The 15,747-nt window shown below is 36.3% G+C and overlaps 2 protein-coding genes across 3 annotated transcripts; one reads left to right on the forward strand and one right to left on the reverse strand.

Annotated features, from left to right (window-relative positions):
* Positions 1 to 946: 946 nt before the first annotated feature.
* Positions 947 to 3,872, forward strand: LOC125188164 (putative serine/threonine-protein kinase SIS8). Of its 2 annotated transcripts, XM_048084919.2 has the most exons (8): positions 947 to 1,081; positions 1,548 to 1,853; positions 2,192 to 2,309; positions 2,667 to 2,803; positions 2,891 to 2,910; positions 3,173 to 3,329; positions 3,403 to 3,548; positions 3,633 to 3,872. In XM_048084919.2, exons 3-8 carry the CDS (start codon positions 2,205 to 2,207, stop codon positions 3,836 to 3,838), a joined length of 771 nt encoding a protein of 256 aa, XP_047940876.1. In that variant the 5' UTR covers positions 947 to 1,081; positions 1,548 to 1,853; positions 2,192 to 2,204; the 3' UTR covers positions 3,839 to 3,872. The 2 variants fall into 2 exon arrangements, with proteins under 2 accessions (XP_047940876.1, XP_047940875.1); XM_048084918.2 differs by having other exon boundaries at positions 3,403 to 3,872.
* A 478-nt stretch (positions 3,873 to 4,350) lies between these two features.
* Positions 4,351 to 6,652, reverse strand: MAX2 (RNI-like superfamily protein). The gene has a single exon (XM_048084917.2). It carries the CDS (start codon positions 6,624 to 6,626, stop codon positions 4,449 to 4,451), a length of 2,178 nt encoding a protein of 725 aa, XP_047940874.1. The 5' UTR covers positions 6,627 to 6,652; the 3' UTR covers positions 4,351 to 4,448.
* Positions 6,653 to 15,747: the final 9,095 nt, after the last annotated feature.

The raw sequence follows: 15,747 nt of genomic DNA on the forward strand, positions 1-15,747 counted from the left end.
AATTAGTGAGTTTATTGCTGGAAAAAATAGAATATGAGAAACTAAAATGGTTAATTTTTATCAAAAGAAAATGTATCACTTCCCTAGGGACGTTTCAATAAAGAATAAGAATCATTTATTATAAGGTGAAGTCAGAAGTTAATCGATTCGTATTCCTTTCCAGGATGTCCCAAGTTTCTTCGGATATTGGTTCTTTTAATATTTTCTTAAATTTCTCATCTAATTGATAAACTGAACTATGTTCGATGTCCAATATGGCTAAGTCATTTCTCATTCTTTCCTATTCATATTTGTTTTAAAATTAATATCCACGAGTCATAAGAAAATGAACTTTTGAAAATTTACTAAAATTTTTAAAACTAAGTTTAATTTATGTTTTATTTCAAAAGTTGTGAAATGACAATATGGTCGCCCGCCCGATTCATGTCCACGGTTCATGAACCGCCGGTTCCGCGCCGGTTCCGGTTTTAGGAAATGTGGAACCGGAACCGAACTGTGAGGCTATTTCACGGTTTCGGTTTTGGTTCGAAAACCGGCGGTTCCGGTTCCGGTTTCGAACCGCCGATTTTCAGACGGTTTTTTTACGGTTTTCACGGTTTTGAACTGCCGGAAACCGGCGGTTTTGGCTCAGTTTTATGATTTTCCGGCGGTTTTTTGCGGTTCCGGCACGATTTCGGTTCCTAAATTTTAGAACCTGAACCGAACCACGATTTCAAAAGTGACGGTTTCGGTTCGGTTTAAATCTCACGGTTCCGGTTCGGAACCGGAACCGCCGGTTACAATTTCATGGTTAACCGCCTGAACCGAAAACCTTGGGCATCTCTACGCCCGCCCTGCCCATCTATTAAACCCGAAACAGAACCGACCCGGAAAAGTAATTAATTATCGTTGAAATGAATAAAACCCCCGCCCCTCTCTTTTTATAAATTTCAGTTTACATCTATGCTCTCTATTTTTTCTCTCGCAACTCAATAATTCAAACGGATTGCATTGAAAAAATTTCGTCGAATTCAGCAGATGAAGTATGTTATTCTTTTCCGGTTGCTGTATTTTAAATGTAGCTGAATTTTCTCCGCTGGCGGTTAGTTCTTCAATCACAACATTGTTTTTTTTTTTTAGTTTTGATCAAATTTTATTTTCTGCTACGAAGACTAGTAATACCATATAATGATATAATTTCCTAATTTTTGAGCTGTTTGTGTTAATTTGCACGAGCTGAAGTGATCGTAGTTCCTGTTTGTGCGATCGAACTGGTGACTAATAAGGGGGTGTTCGGTTGGCAAAACTAAATCTCATGATTAAATATGTATCATGTTTGGTTCATAAGATTAACCCCCTCAACTTAATCCTAGATGGATAGTCTCATGATAATTAGTCATAGCCTCCCTCCTCCAACTAAAATAATCTCACAACTTAATCCTAGATGGATAGTCTCATGATTATTAGTCATGACAACCGAACGCCACCTACGTTGATGTTGATTTAGATCTGTAAACTTGATTTTAGTATCTGTGAAGTTGTTAATTTAGATTTGCGTGGTGTGATAGGTGTTCGGTTTGGAAAATTTGACGGTAATTAATGGCGCAGCTGTTGATGCTACCGTAATTGGTTAATGGATGTGCTTGAATTCGTGTTGTTGAGGAGGAATCGGATGCCTTACAAGTTGTTATGTGTTTTTTCTTGTTTAATACTTTCATAAAAGTTCTGAATGCTCGACTTTGATCAAATTGTCCGGTCATATATGGCCGGAGTTGGTTGATGCAGCAATAGGTTTGTTGCCTTTTGGAACCGTGCAACCGATGAGTGCATAAAAGAAGTAATGAGAGTACTGAGATAATATTGCATATTCCAAGGTTGTTCTTGATTACCATGACATTACTTCAGATTAAACTATATCATGAATTCAATATCAGTATAATTCTATACTAATCTGAATGCACGGATGCACGGATGCTTCATTTGCTTGGCTTTCTGAATGCTAAAAAACTGAGAACTCTTTTCATCTCCTTATGGTCAACAAGTTGGTAACAGTGCCAGAGTAAGTCATATGATCATTTGTTGTATTTGTGGAATCTTGTCTGTCATTATGTTCTATATTTCAATTGTATGATGTCCCCATTTGCAGCTCTTGCTTGGTTGAAAAAAGTGACTTTTTTCTGTCTTTTACATCACGTATTCTCTACTGTACTAGGGCTGTCCGAGCAATGAATGAATCTATGAAGCAGAATCGCCCTATACAAGAACATGAAGACAGTTTATCTGATTCCTTGGGCTCAAATACAAAGCACAGCACATGTCAAACAAAAGAGGTATGTATAGTGTTATTTTACTTTATTGATCAGAAGTGCTTCTTTAAGATGTACTCACTTTGCTGTCAATCCACACATACTGTTGCACGGCCACTAGTTGATTCCACATATATCTCATATTTCCAGACAGATTATATTGTAAATTTAGTGTGAGCTTCATTAAATCAGTCAATTTAACTTATAAGCTGCTGTCTCCATTTCTAACTGAACCTTCTAATTCTATGCAATTTTCCCCATTTTGAGTTACCTTGAGAGTATTTGAAGAGGATTTCTCTTGATCTTAAATGTATGTTAAAACTCTAATTCTTAGGAGAATCAGTCAAATCTAATTTCATTTAGTTCTTTGATAAAATGAAGATACCATTTCCAGGGTTCTCTGGTGAAGTTTTTCGCGGTGTTTGGAACGGAACGGAGGTTTCCATAAAACTGTTTCTAGAGCAGGATCTCACAGCTGAAAACATGGAGGATTTTTGTAATGAAATATCCATCCTCAGGTGTGATCTATGGTTTTGACTCTTCATCAAGTTTTTCTGAGATATCTTTTGAACCCGGAATTTGTCATCTGGTTTTTCTTATTCCAGTCGCCTTCGCCACCCAAATGGTACTTCTTCTCAAGCAAGCCCTCGAACTTGTTCTACTCTGACGTTTGGAGCAAATTTATAATAATTTTTGGCGATGTCTAGTTACATTAAAAAGAATCTTAAGATTGTCCTAACTTCTCATATCTAAAGCAATATGTAAAGATTCATAATATCAACACAGTTTCAGACTAATTTCAATGGTATATATATTCCCTCAAATTCTTACAAATGAAAATTGTAATCTGTGTTCTCATGTAGTTTGAACTTATGATGTTCCTGCAGTCATCTTGTTTCTTGGTGCTTGCACGAAGCCTCCACGGTTGTCACTGATCACCGAGTACATGGAAATGGGATCTCTTTACTATTTGATTCACTTAAGTGGCCAGAAGAATAAACTCAGCTGGCGGAGGAGAATCAAGATGCTACGCGACATATGCAGGTCAGTCGAAACACGTGCAGAATTTGATGACTGAAGAAGTACTGAATCGATTTTCTCCTGCTTTGGCAACCAGGGGGCTGATGTGCATACATCGAATGAAGATAATCCATCACGATCTTAAAAGTGCTAATTGTCTCGTTAGCAAGCATTGGACGGTTAAGATCTGCAACTTTGGCCTCTCCAGGATCATGACAGATGCCCCCATCAAGTCGTCATCAGGTGGGAAGCCGGAACGGATGGCTCCTGAGGTCATTCGCAACGAGTTATTCACGGAGAAATGTGACATTTTCTGTGCATGTTTAGGTTGTCCAAGCGGTTGCAAACGAGGGTTTGCGATTGGAGATGCCCCAAGGGCCGGTGGGCAGGTTAATTGCAGGTATGAGTCACGTTGGCGATCTGAGAGAATTGGCAACACAAGTGCTCTGCGCACTATACTCTGTGCGCCATGGTTTGCAGGAGAATACGAACATAGTGAATGCACTTTGTGCGCGTATGTCAAAAGCGAATAAACACCTCGGAAAGTACACAATTAAATTTATATCATCTCGTCCTTCTCAAATTGACATATTTCTAAAAAAGAAATTCATCGCAATTTTTACTTTATTTTATCGCCATTTAACACAGTAATCAACATTGCATAATATCACATGCCGAACTATAATATTTAACTTGAGACAAATCAGTATGAAATAAAAACAAGTTAAACCATGAATATTTTAAGTGAAGTGCCTAATAGTGATTTCAGGACTGTATGTGCTAAGTGAAGTGCATCTTAGTGCTTATGGTTTACAACGCCTGTGTATATTTGTTGATTCTGACTGGGCTGAACCCCATGCTCGACCGAGTTGCGAGGAAATACTGGCTCGGCTGCTCGACTGCGACTCACAACCTTGATAACACATTCCCCTGCACAGAATCTTGAATTTCCACCATATATTCCGGCATACCGTAAGATTTGTTTGAGTTTTCCATCCAAGTAATCAAGAGCAAATAAATAGCATGCAAATTTTCCCTAGATGAATGAATGAAACAGTAGCCTCTTCCCACCATGTTATTCAAAATGGCAAAATCTGTTGTACAAGTGATGTTAAAAATGAAAAATACATCATCCCACAACAGTCAATCCGAAATCCGCCGCCGATTAAGAGCAGCCTCAAAGCGGCTGCAGGAGTCCGCCCTCATCTCCGTGCTCATATCATTCTCCGGTGCCGGGTAATAGTCTTCTCTCAGCTGAACATCTCTCAACTCTGTGATCCTCAGCAGGAACATCATGAAGTGCTCATGTGCAGTCCCATGTATGAAAAGCTTCCTAAGCCCAAAACATTCCTGCAGCAGTCCCGCAGCCGGAAGGGAGAGGCTCCTCTGGTTCACGTCCCGGTCCTGCGGGGGCCAGTAGTCGAGCTCCGTCAGGTTCAGGTGGCCGATCCCGATCAGATAGAACCGCTCCCACAGGCTCAAATCCATCTGCCCGGAAGGCGCCGTGTGGGCGTACCCAATGGTGTCGCCGCAGTCCAAATGCATCTTCCACAGCTTGGGATAGTTGACAAGCATGCTCAGCCCGAACTCGCGCTCCCTCGGTCTCGACATCTCGCGGCAGTCGCCCTCCACCTTGATCCGAATCTCCTCGAGACTCGGGCAGTGGTCGAGCCCTGCCTCCACCAGAGGTGTCAAGAGCTGCCCCACTGCAATCCACAGTGAAAGGTACTCCAACTTAACCCATGTCCTCGCACTGTTTCCATAGCCGTTGCTGTTAACATCCAATTCCATATTCAAATCGTATGAATACTTGCATCTCTTCCTCGCTTTACTCATTCCATCATCATCATCAAAACCGTTATCTTGATCCGAGCAGTTAAGATCAAAACCAACTCCATCTGAATCATCTCCAAGCTCCTGTGTAGAGTCCCAAATACAATCGATGTGAAGGCGTTGGATCCTATCTTGTATCGGCTCCAACGCCTTCAAGCACTGGCGGGCGGGGAGGTTGCTGCAGCAGGAGACTCCAACATCAACGAGAGTTTTCCGAAGCAAGGAAGCCAGAGTCCTCATCCCTCTCATTGTGATCTTGCTGCAGCCATGGATCTTAAACTCAGCCAATCTACAACAACCTCTGCCTATCCCGATCAAACCCATATCATCCAAATCCCCGACGTTCCGAATCGACAGCGATTTCAGCCCTTGGCAAAGCGCCACTCCGTCCAATTTCGACTCTACAGGCATCGAGATCCCATGGAAAAACCCTAACTTGAGTGATCTCAATTTAGGGCATCTCGAATTGAGAACTTCAAACGCTGCACCACTGTCCCGAACATTGTTGCAGATGTCCAACACCAACTCCTCCAGCAATGGCAGACCGGAGAAGGCCTCGATCAAGGTAGCTACGTTGATACTCGCATCCTCCGCGGTGAATCCGTCACCGCGCGCGTTCAATAGAGTGGACGTATCGGCCAAATGAAGAACCCCCAATTTGGGGCAGTTCATCGAAACAGAAATTAGGGCTTCGTCTCCGACGAAGCCGATATACCTCGGATCGAATCTGCACGCAGCTTTGAATTCAATCAGATTGGGGCAGGATTTGGTGATGGCCTTGATCTCATCCGATTTGAATCCTTCGGAGAACGAAGGATTCAGGACATCCAATCGGGCGAGATTCGAAGCCAGGGAAGGGTAAGCCTCGAGCGCAGGCGGAACGTCGTCGGTCCAGCAGTAGAAGGAGGAGAGATCCAGCGATCTGAGGCGGCCGCACTCGGAGAAGAGCATCTTCAGCTCGTCTCCCGCGGCGGCCACCTGGGGCCGCTGGTGCCAGCGCACGAGCCTGACGTGCTCGGCGCCCCGCCACTGGGAGGCGACGAGCTGGATGGTGGAGAGGTTCCGGGCGTAGAAGGTGAGGGAGGAGAGGGAGGGGAAGGCGAGGCGGAGGACGTGGGCGATGAGGGCGGGGTCGGAGGCGGAGCTGAGGGGGTGGCCCCAGGGGGAGAGGAGGGAGAGGTCGAGGGCGGAGACGGAGGGGAAGCAGTTGGGGACCATGAAGAGGTCGCGGAGGTTGCCGCGGAGGCTGACGGCGGCGCGTGTGGCGCGCTCGAGGAGGCACCACTTGCGGCAGGCGAGGGCGGCGGAGTTGCGGCTGCGGACGTCGGAGACGGCGGCGATTATGTTGGAGAGGATCACGTCGGGGAGGTCGCTGATGGTGGTCCCGGCGGCGGCGGCGGCCATGGCCGTGGAAATCGAGATTTTTTTGTCGATTGGTGAGTGTGCTAATTTTCTAACACTCTTTTCTTTTTGTAGTATACTCTCCATTTATCTTCTATCATTTCTTTTCTTATTCTTTTTTCGCAAGATTTTTTTCAGCAAATATTATTAAAATAGTCTTTCGGTGACGAGTGTAGGTTAGCTGGTTAGGGGCTGTGGAACTAAATAAATATAGTAGTAGTAAATAATTAAATTGTGGTAAATTTAATCTTCCTTGTTAGAAATAGAGATTTTGGAGATAGATACATGTTTTAATATGAAATTGATATAGTAAGAAATGAAAATAGAGATAGGAATAATATTATTAGTAAGGAATATTATCTAACCTTATAAAGAAAAATACATTAAGTAGACCGGACAAACTAAAGTGGAAAAAAGATTGTCGGGTCGGTTGTAGTTCATGAGTGTCAACTATTTAATGTAAACTGTTTATAAATTAGGAGGCCAGTGCTTTTCCGTTTATTGAATCTTTTCTATTTTGGGGTTCGGGTTGTTAATAATAGCTTAGTTGGTATGACGTTTCTCAATCATGTAATACGTTGAGAGTTGAAGTTATTAAAAAAAATTTGTTAGGTGGAAGTTGAAATAACTAAATTGCAATTGATTTTTTAGAAGAATACAATTATATCACCACTTTTGGATAGGAGTGTTTTAATTATAACCGTAAAAGGTCAATTTGTATATATTGTATACCATATGCTTAGTTGTATGTATATGATGAAGAATCTTGCACTTTAATTAATTCATAATTTTGATTAATAACTCTCTTATTTTGTTCTATGTCAAACACTTTATCTATTTGCAATCAGCAGTCTCGATGGAGTTCGTTATGGAGTTTTAGAAATATAAAGAGAAGTACGTGGAAAAAGATAATAAAATATATATTCCATTTTTATATATTTCTATTTATTTTATAGTAAATGTGAATGAAATGAGTTAGATATTATAGTATTTATTATTCATAGTAAAAGTAAATTGAAATATTTATTGACAGATAAGATCAAAGGGAAAAATGAGATTTCTAATTGCTAATGGAAAGAATAAATGCAAAATTTTGGACTAATTGTATTTCAACAATAATATAATAATACAAATTTCGACAAAAGGTAATTAAGATTTAAGATAACTTTGTGGTAAAGAAAGTTTTCTATTTTTCTTTCGATTAGATTTGTCTGGATACGATCTAGCCCACGTGACATGATGCATGTGGACAGACGTATTGAAATTTGGAGGTTGGAATTTATAGAGCTTTTATATTTGGAACGTGATACTGTTTCACTCGAAGAAGAAAAGTTTCATAGGATAATAAATAATTAAATCAATATATGTAGTTTCATAACTATTATTCACCAACAATTTTTTATCCTTACATCTCTGTTCATAATGGCTTAGTGTGACCACATAGGTTAAGTATGATATCATTTGAAGTACCTTATAAAATTAGATTTATTTAGGATTTGATGATATGGTTGTTTAATAATTAATCTGAAATTAATATTACTTTGTTATTGGAATATCAAGACTTATTATTAATCATTAATGACTTTGTCCCACTTAAATACTGAGCCATAGTTATACACTCAATTAAGCGTCTCTAGTGGAGAGAGTAAATGGAAAGGTAAAATGAAATAACTTTCATATTTATCTCTTCTTCATAAAAGTTTATGCTCCAATGAAAAAAGTATTTGAGGAGGTATTATACTTTCTTTCATTTTGAGAAGTTATTTTTAGCTCTTCTTGATAAAAAAAAGGTATAAAATTAGTTATTTTGTTTGCTTTTTAAATTTACTTCTTTCTTTGGAGTCCATTACTTTTTAAGAAGGTATAATAACCTTTTTCAAAAAATAAATGAGAAATACTATATATTATCAATATACCTTTCCCCTTAAGATGCATTAAGACTTAATCTTGTCAAATTTATTATATCAAAAACTTTTATACTTACACGCTACTCCACATTTTTTATAGATAGGATATTTGTCTATAATTCTTCAACGTATTTTAATAGTCACTAACTAGTGTCCTTTTTTAAATAATTTATATCATCACAACAATCAATTTGATTGTCATTCAACCAAAATGGCTTCGTTCCAAAAATACATTTCAGTGAAATTCCTCCAATATTTTATTAATGAAGAAATCAATAAAATTAAAAAAAAGTAGGAAACTCGATAATGAATAGCATTAAATTTTATAGTTGGGCGAACCTCCCAAACTTATGGCTCTATTTTATGGTCGCATTGAAGTAATGTGAGTAGGTTTCTTGTATACTTTATAGTCTATCTGTTTATATTTTAAGAACAATAATACACCCTCCGTCTAAGATTAAATTTCATATATATGACTGGCACGGGTTTTAAGAAATCGATTAACTTTATAAAAGGAAAAGTTAATAAAAAAAGTTAATGGAACGTGAGTTTACTTTTATATATTGATTTTAAAGTAAAATGTGAATAAAGTGAGTTAATGGAATGTAATACATACTTAATGAATATACGAGGGTTGTTTTTTTGGATATGTCTACTACTTTGGTCGTTACATTCTCTCTCGTTCTTTTACTTTGTATGGAGTCGAAGCTCGCCAAATGTAGCAATTTTTTCTTCAGAAAAGGATGTCATGGATTTTAAGAAAATGTCTAGATTTTGCAATGTAGTTTTCTTTAAATAGGTAGATTTTATCCTTCCAACCATAAATATATACTATCTTCTACCAACCAAGTCAAAAAGTTTATCATCAAAGAAAACTAATTGAAATGTGCAAATTCCTTACAAAGTAAAAGTTATATTCTCCTTCTATTCTATCAAATAATCAACTTTTATTTTCACTCGTATTGAGAAAATATATCTAATGGCCTTCATTTATACACGTTATATTCAATACCGAATAATGTTATTTACTAAAAGAAATACTATTAACTTAATTCAAATTAAAAAAATAAAATCATTTTGAAATATTTTAAAATGCATAGATTTCTTTAAACACAAACTTTGAGAAGGGGCAATTGGCCCAAGTGAAGTGAGAAAGTGACAGTAAGAGCCCACCACGTTGTAGAGAGCTAAGATAGTGATACCCAACTTATGATTATCCAAATGTATAATAGGAATATAATTATTAATGAGCAAGCTAAATTGTGTATCACAAACTTAATGAGTTGTAGGACGTTTAAGTGCATCTTATTACTAAGACATTTTCTATTCAATCAAGATTTCAGAGGTGTAACCATGAAAATAAATGAGAAACTAATATTGATGATTTTCTCCCACCAAAAAAACATTGATCATTTTTTTAGAAAATGAAAAACTTAATCTTGGATATAATAATAAAGACCCCACTCCAATACATTCTTCAGATAAAATGACAGGAAGAAATAGTAGTGCTCCTATATTAGGGCTGGTTATTCGGTCGATTCGGTTAATAACCGAACCGACTTGTCGGTTAACCGACCCCAAAATGCCTTCAAAAAACTAATCGGAATCGACCCGATCTTCGGTTCGGTTACTTAATTAACCGACTCGGTTAGAACCGGTCGGTTCTCGGTTATAACCGAACTAACCGAATTGATTTAACTTATTCAAATGTTTATTTTGCATGATTAAGGTTGTGATAAATAACTCAACCTACACCTAATCACACTATTAGTTTATCACCGAAAGTTGAATTAACTATTTCACGGCCATCCTTCAATGATCAATGATTCAATTCAATGATTCAAGCTATAATATATAAAATTATGAAATTTTCTCACAAAGATTGTTAATTGATTTTGTGTATTCTCAATTCTATGCATTTCTGCATGATTGTAAAACCGAAAACGTCAAATTTTTTATCATATTTTTTTGCATTTTAGTCATAATCATTCAATTTTATTCTACACCATAATAAATTAATTCAAATTAAAATAGACTTTTTTGACATTGCAAATTTGCAATATGAGACTTTGACAAAATTTAGAAGTAAATTACAGATGATGATGATGATTATTATTATTATTATTATTATTATTATTATTATTATTATACTCATATTTACAAGCAATACATATATGATATATTTTTTAGGCTCTTTAATAGACTTAAACTTTAAATGATCTAAAATTTGAAAACTTTTCTCTAATAATAAGTAAAATGTTATCTTATTTTTAAAATAGTAGTATTGCTTAAGCACTTGTTAACTTTGAGAGATCTTATTTTTAAAAATATATTTAGAAACTTTATTGAATTTGATATATTATAACTTTATAAGTATAAATAACTAATAGGTAACAAATTAAAATAGATTTTTTTGACATTGCAAATATGCAATATGAGACTTTGACAAAATTTGGAAGTAAATTACAGATTCTTCTATTGTGACAAAGTTTAAAAGTAAATTACAATTTCTGTTATTATTAATTAAAAATATAATTGAATTTAAAATTATTTATGGTTTTAACTTTTAACTTTCCATCTACTTTTATTATTATTATTATTATTATTATTATTATTATTATTATTATTATTATTGTTGTTGTTATTATTATTATTATTATACTCCTATTTAAAAGTAATATATAAATTGTTTAGGCACTTTAAAATACTTGAACTTTACATGATCTATATTCTATACTTTAAAAACTTGTCTCCAATAATAAGTGAAAGGTTATTCTATATTTAAAATTAAAATAGTAATTCTTAAGAACTTTATTGACTTTGAGCTATAAATTTATAAGTATAATACTCTAATTGATAGTGACACAAATTAAAATGGACTTTTTTTGACATTGATTTAGACAAAATTTAGATATAAATTACAATTTCTTCCATTGTGACAAAGTTTGAAGTAAATTATAATTTATTCTAGTATTAAATAAACATATAATTGAAATTAAAATTGAATTTAATTCGGTTATCGGTTATAACCGACGGTTATAACCGATAACCGACTTTTAGCAAAACTTAAAACCGGAACCGAACCGATAACCGTAAATGTCGGTTATCGGTTAACCGATAACCGACCAATTTCGGTTCGATTCTCGTTTAACCGATTAACCGAAAACCGTTTACTCACCCCTATCCTATATGATAAGATAGTTGAGTGTTTGAATAGTTTGCTCAAAATGTTTTTTTATTCCAAACAAGAATTAGAATACTCCAATACTACTTAACAAAAGAAAAAAAAATACAGTAAATGACTTAATTCATCTTGTATAGTACAATTTTGTACATAATCATATAAGATAATTAAGATGTTGAATAGGTCCGGCTTAATTAGTTGATTTCGTTACTTTTTGGATTGAACGTTTTGTAAGACATTAAAAAAGGCCGTGCTTAGTTAGAGTTTGTATCGCGAAACATCAATTTTTCAATGCGTCATGCATATTGTGATGTACTAAACAGATAAAATTGTGGCATTTTTGTGTCCATATTTGTGTATGAGGTTTAAAAAAGCATGTTTGTGTTTGGTCTTACTGTATAGTGTCGATATGAAAGCATTTTTCATGACATATTCCGTCAAAATAAAACTAAAAGCATTTTGTAAGTTTCGAGATCGAGATGGGTCGGGATGCAATTACCAAAGCAATAACTAATTATACCTTCGTCCATTAATAATACTAGTTTTTATATCTAGTATGAGTTTTAATGTCAAATCGATAAAATGGAATAGCGAGAACAATTATTAGCATATTATTAGTTGAAGATATACAAATGGAAGAAATAGTGAGAAAAAGTGATATGATCGATCATATACTAATATTACCAAAAACTAAAATAGATTCATTTTTTTGGACATACAAAAAAAATATTGCTTGTTTATATAAGGAGAGAGTAGAAGCCATGTTATTATTGTTAAGGCATGTCATATTAATTCAAGTTAATGCTATTTAGTAACACTAATTACAATAAAGACCATGAATTACTCCCTCCGTTTGCCATTAGGAGTCTCATTCTTTGGCGGCGCGGATTTTAAGAAATATTAAGAAAAATAGATGGAAAAAAGTTAGTGGAATAGGGGTCTCACTTATATGTAGTACTAGTTTTAAATGAAATGTGAGTGAAATGAGTTAGGTGAAGATGAGACCCTATTACCATTTATGGTAAAAATGAACGGGACTCTTATTCGCAGACGGATTAAAATAGAAAAACGGGACTCCTATTTGCGGACGGAGGGAGTAAAACCCAATCACAATCAAATAATGATTAGATTTTTCTACTTAGCTAATCGTCGTGTCAATGGTAACAATATTAAATCATGTCGACAATGAATAGAGAAATGACTATTCGCTCTTTTTTCACTATTTTTCTTTTAAAGCTTGTATCGTAACGATGCTAAAAGAGGAATTATACTTAATTGGATTCTTGAACTTACGAATATTCTTTAATTTGGATTCTGTATTTGGTTTAGTTGGATCCTCACTTTTTTTTATAAAATCATAAATGAAGGTTCCCATACCTATATGCAATTTTCTCAATAAAAATGTAGCCTTTTGATTATCACAAAAGAATCCTAACACGCAAATGGATTGAATGCACCCAACACTTAAAATAAGCTACACTGGCTAATTAAAATTAATCATCCTAATTTATATTCTATTCATAATTTTTTTTTTGAAATTCACATAGGCACCTTAACTCTTCCAGCAATTCTAAATAAACTATAATTTTCTCTCATTATTTACAGACAAAAAATGAACTACTGGTTCTTATGTGTAATTTGTCAATAGTTTAATTTTTTTTAAAAAAATACGTATTTAATAAATTAAAATAAAAAAATATATTCACATTTTTCATCTATATTTTCTATTTTTTAAAAATGTACGGAGAAATAGAATCATAATATGACCATATAGGTTTGTGTTAAAATGACAACCCCTCTTAAAATGACACCGTGACACCGCTTATACAGCAATATTATAAACGCTACACAGCAATATTACAAACACTACACAACAATCTATAGATTGTTGTATAGTGTGTCGGATATTGCTGGACAAGAAATATTGCTGGTTAAAGACCAGCGAATTGCTGGCCGTCTTTTTCCAGATTTATTTTTGCCACGTAGCAGCTTATTATTCGTCCACGTGTACAAATAATTGGCTAGAAATGGTGGTATGGTATTATTTTAAGGGTAGTGGCACCCTAACATGCCCCTGACCATATATATCATCAACATAATGTTAAACACAAATTTTGAAAAGTTTAACCAAAACTATTGCTTAATTATTTTCTTATGTTTATATATAGCGATTTCACTCGATCACTATATTGCCGTAAACTTTATACGCAACAGAAGCATCAATTTGTAATATATATACCAAAAAAATAGAAAAAATAAATAAAAGTTGTGGATTTGGAAAAGAAGAAAGTGAAAGTTGAGAGTTCCCCAAAAAGAACATGACATATCTACATATACTATATTTTATCTTGAAAATATCAGAATCGACCAATTCTTTTATTTAGAGAGAGAGGAAGAAACAAGTATTTTGATGCATATTTGTAGTTATCTAAACCATTGGAAGCCTTATCCTAACAGTGAGGATTCTCTTAGGATTAGGTTTTGGATATGAAAGGGCCCAACCAGATTTGTCAATGTTTTCGAATGATTACTTTCACTTCTTCTCTAACATCTCATTCACTCCATTTCACTTCTCATTTATATTTGTATATAAATATATCCTTGAGATAATGTCCACATAGGAACTAATTTGGACATGTCATAATCGATTAATGCCATGGTCGGAATCGTCAAGCGGGAAACCAAGACAACATTAAAATGCATAATTTGTACGATCCGATTTTAAGCTTCTGAAAATATTTGAGAATTCAGCTAAAGTTCGTGATATTAGTGGTCATTTATCTTTATTATCATGTCTTATTTTATTAGTTTAACCGATTCTCTAGTCTTCACATGGCTCCAACATTCGGAGAACTTACATTTATATTACTTATATAATGTGTCGATTTTTCCGGAATTGACATAAGAAAAATTCTAAAATTCGGTAAAAATTTGTTATATTAGGGCATCCGCATCGCTGACTCGATGCTGGCTCGGTCTCGTCTCGACGAGACGAGACAGCATCGAGACAGCGTTGCGACGCTCGTCTTGTCTCGACGAGACGAGGCATCACGTCGCGCGACGCGTGCCGGCCTCGAGCTGGCGAGACGACGCACGCGCTGGAGTATGGCGTGACGCCCACTCGCGGGCCCGCGAGTGGGCGTCGGAATTATGATGTAATATTTTTTTTTATAAATTCAAAAAATTCAAATTTAATAAAAAAAAAATTAAACGGTCAGAAGACCGTTGAAGCCAACGGTCGATTTTTTTATTTTTTTTTATTTTCTTTTATTATTCTATAAATATACTCCATACTCCATTCACCATTTTACACACAAACACTACTCTCATTCCTCTTCCATTCACTACACTCATATATTCCTTTCTCTCAAATTGTTGAAAAAATGTCCGGCGATGGAAACTCCAGTGGCGGTGGCGGCTCCGGCAGGCGGAGCTCCGACGGGTTCGACTTGAACTCGTTCGACGATTGGGCGAGCATGTACAACTTTTTGGGTACTCCTGGTTCGTCGCCGGGCACCCAAGCCTCGACCACTCCGCCGGCGTACCAAACACCACATTTTGATGTGGATGCATACTATCGTCCCTCCCTCCCCCCCAGAGGTACGGGCAATCGCCAGGATTATCCCAAATTCCAGAGAATTTTTTGGCGCCTGAACGCACTTTGCCCGACTGGCCAATAGGTGGAGGCTCCGGCTCCGGCTCCGGCAGGATCGGCCTCAGGCTCTGCGTCAATGCCGAGGAGGAAGAGGTTGTAGGAGACGGCACCCGTCATCCATACAGCCAAGACGAGACGTTGGCTCTGTACGACGCTTGGATCAGCGTCTCGTACGATCCTGTCGTCGGGAATCAACAAACCAACAAGTGTTTTTGGAAAAAAGTCACCGAAGTTTACAACGCACGAAGGCCGAAGAACACCTTTGCCCGCAACGTGAAGATGCTCCGCAGTCATTGGGACCGATGCGACAAAGATGTCAAAAATTTTTGCGCGATATACAGGGCGGAAGAGGCGAATTATCATAGTGGAGCCAGTGGAGCCGACATTCTGAGAGCGGCGTTGCGGGTCTTCAAAGACGACGTCGGTAAAGATTTCGAGTTTGTCGATGTTTGGTCGCAAGTC

Source organism: Salvia hispanica, chromosome 5 (genome assembly GCF_029641045.1).
Source record: "Salvia hispanica isolate PSC_SH4W2 chromosome 5, Shi_PSC_v1, whole genome shotgun sequence".
NCBI classification, from domain to species: domain Eukaryota; kingdom Viridiplantae; phylum Streptophyta; class Magnoliopsida; order Lamiales; family Lamiaceae; genus Salvia; species Salvia hispanica.

What these genes read in the sequence shown, in the direction of transcription:
- LOC125188164 (XM_048084918.2), top strand. Translation starts at nt 2,205, where the DNA reads ATGAATGAATCTATGAAGCAGAATCGCCCTATACAAGAACATGAAGAC. An exon ending in TCGCCTTCGCCACCCAAATG is followed by an intron (nt 2,911 to 3,172) that starts GTACTTCTTCTC and finishes ATGTTCCTGCAG; the next exon opens with TCATCTTGTTTCTTGGTGCT. An exon ending in ATGCTACGCGACATATGCAG is followed by an intron (nt 3,330 to 3,402) that starts GTCAGTCGAAAC and finishes TTTGGCAACCAG; the next exon opens with GGGGCTGATGTGCATACATC.
- MAX2 (XM_048084917.2), bottom strand. Translation starts at nt 6,626, where the DNA reads ATGGAGAGTATACTACAAAAAGAAAAGAGTGTTAGAAAATTAGCACAC.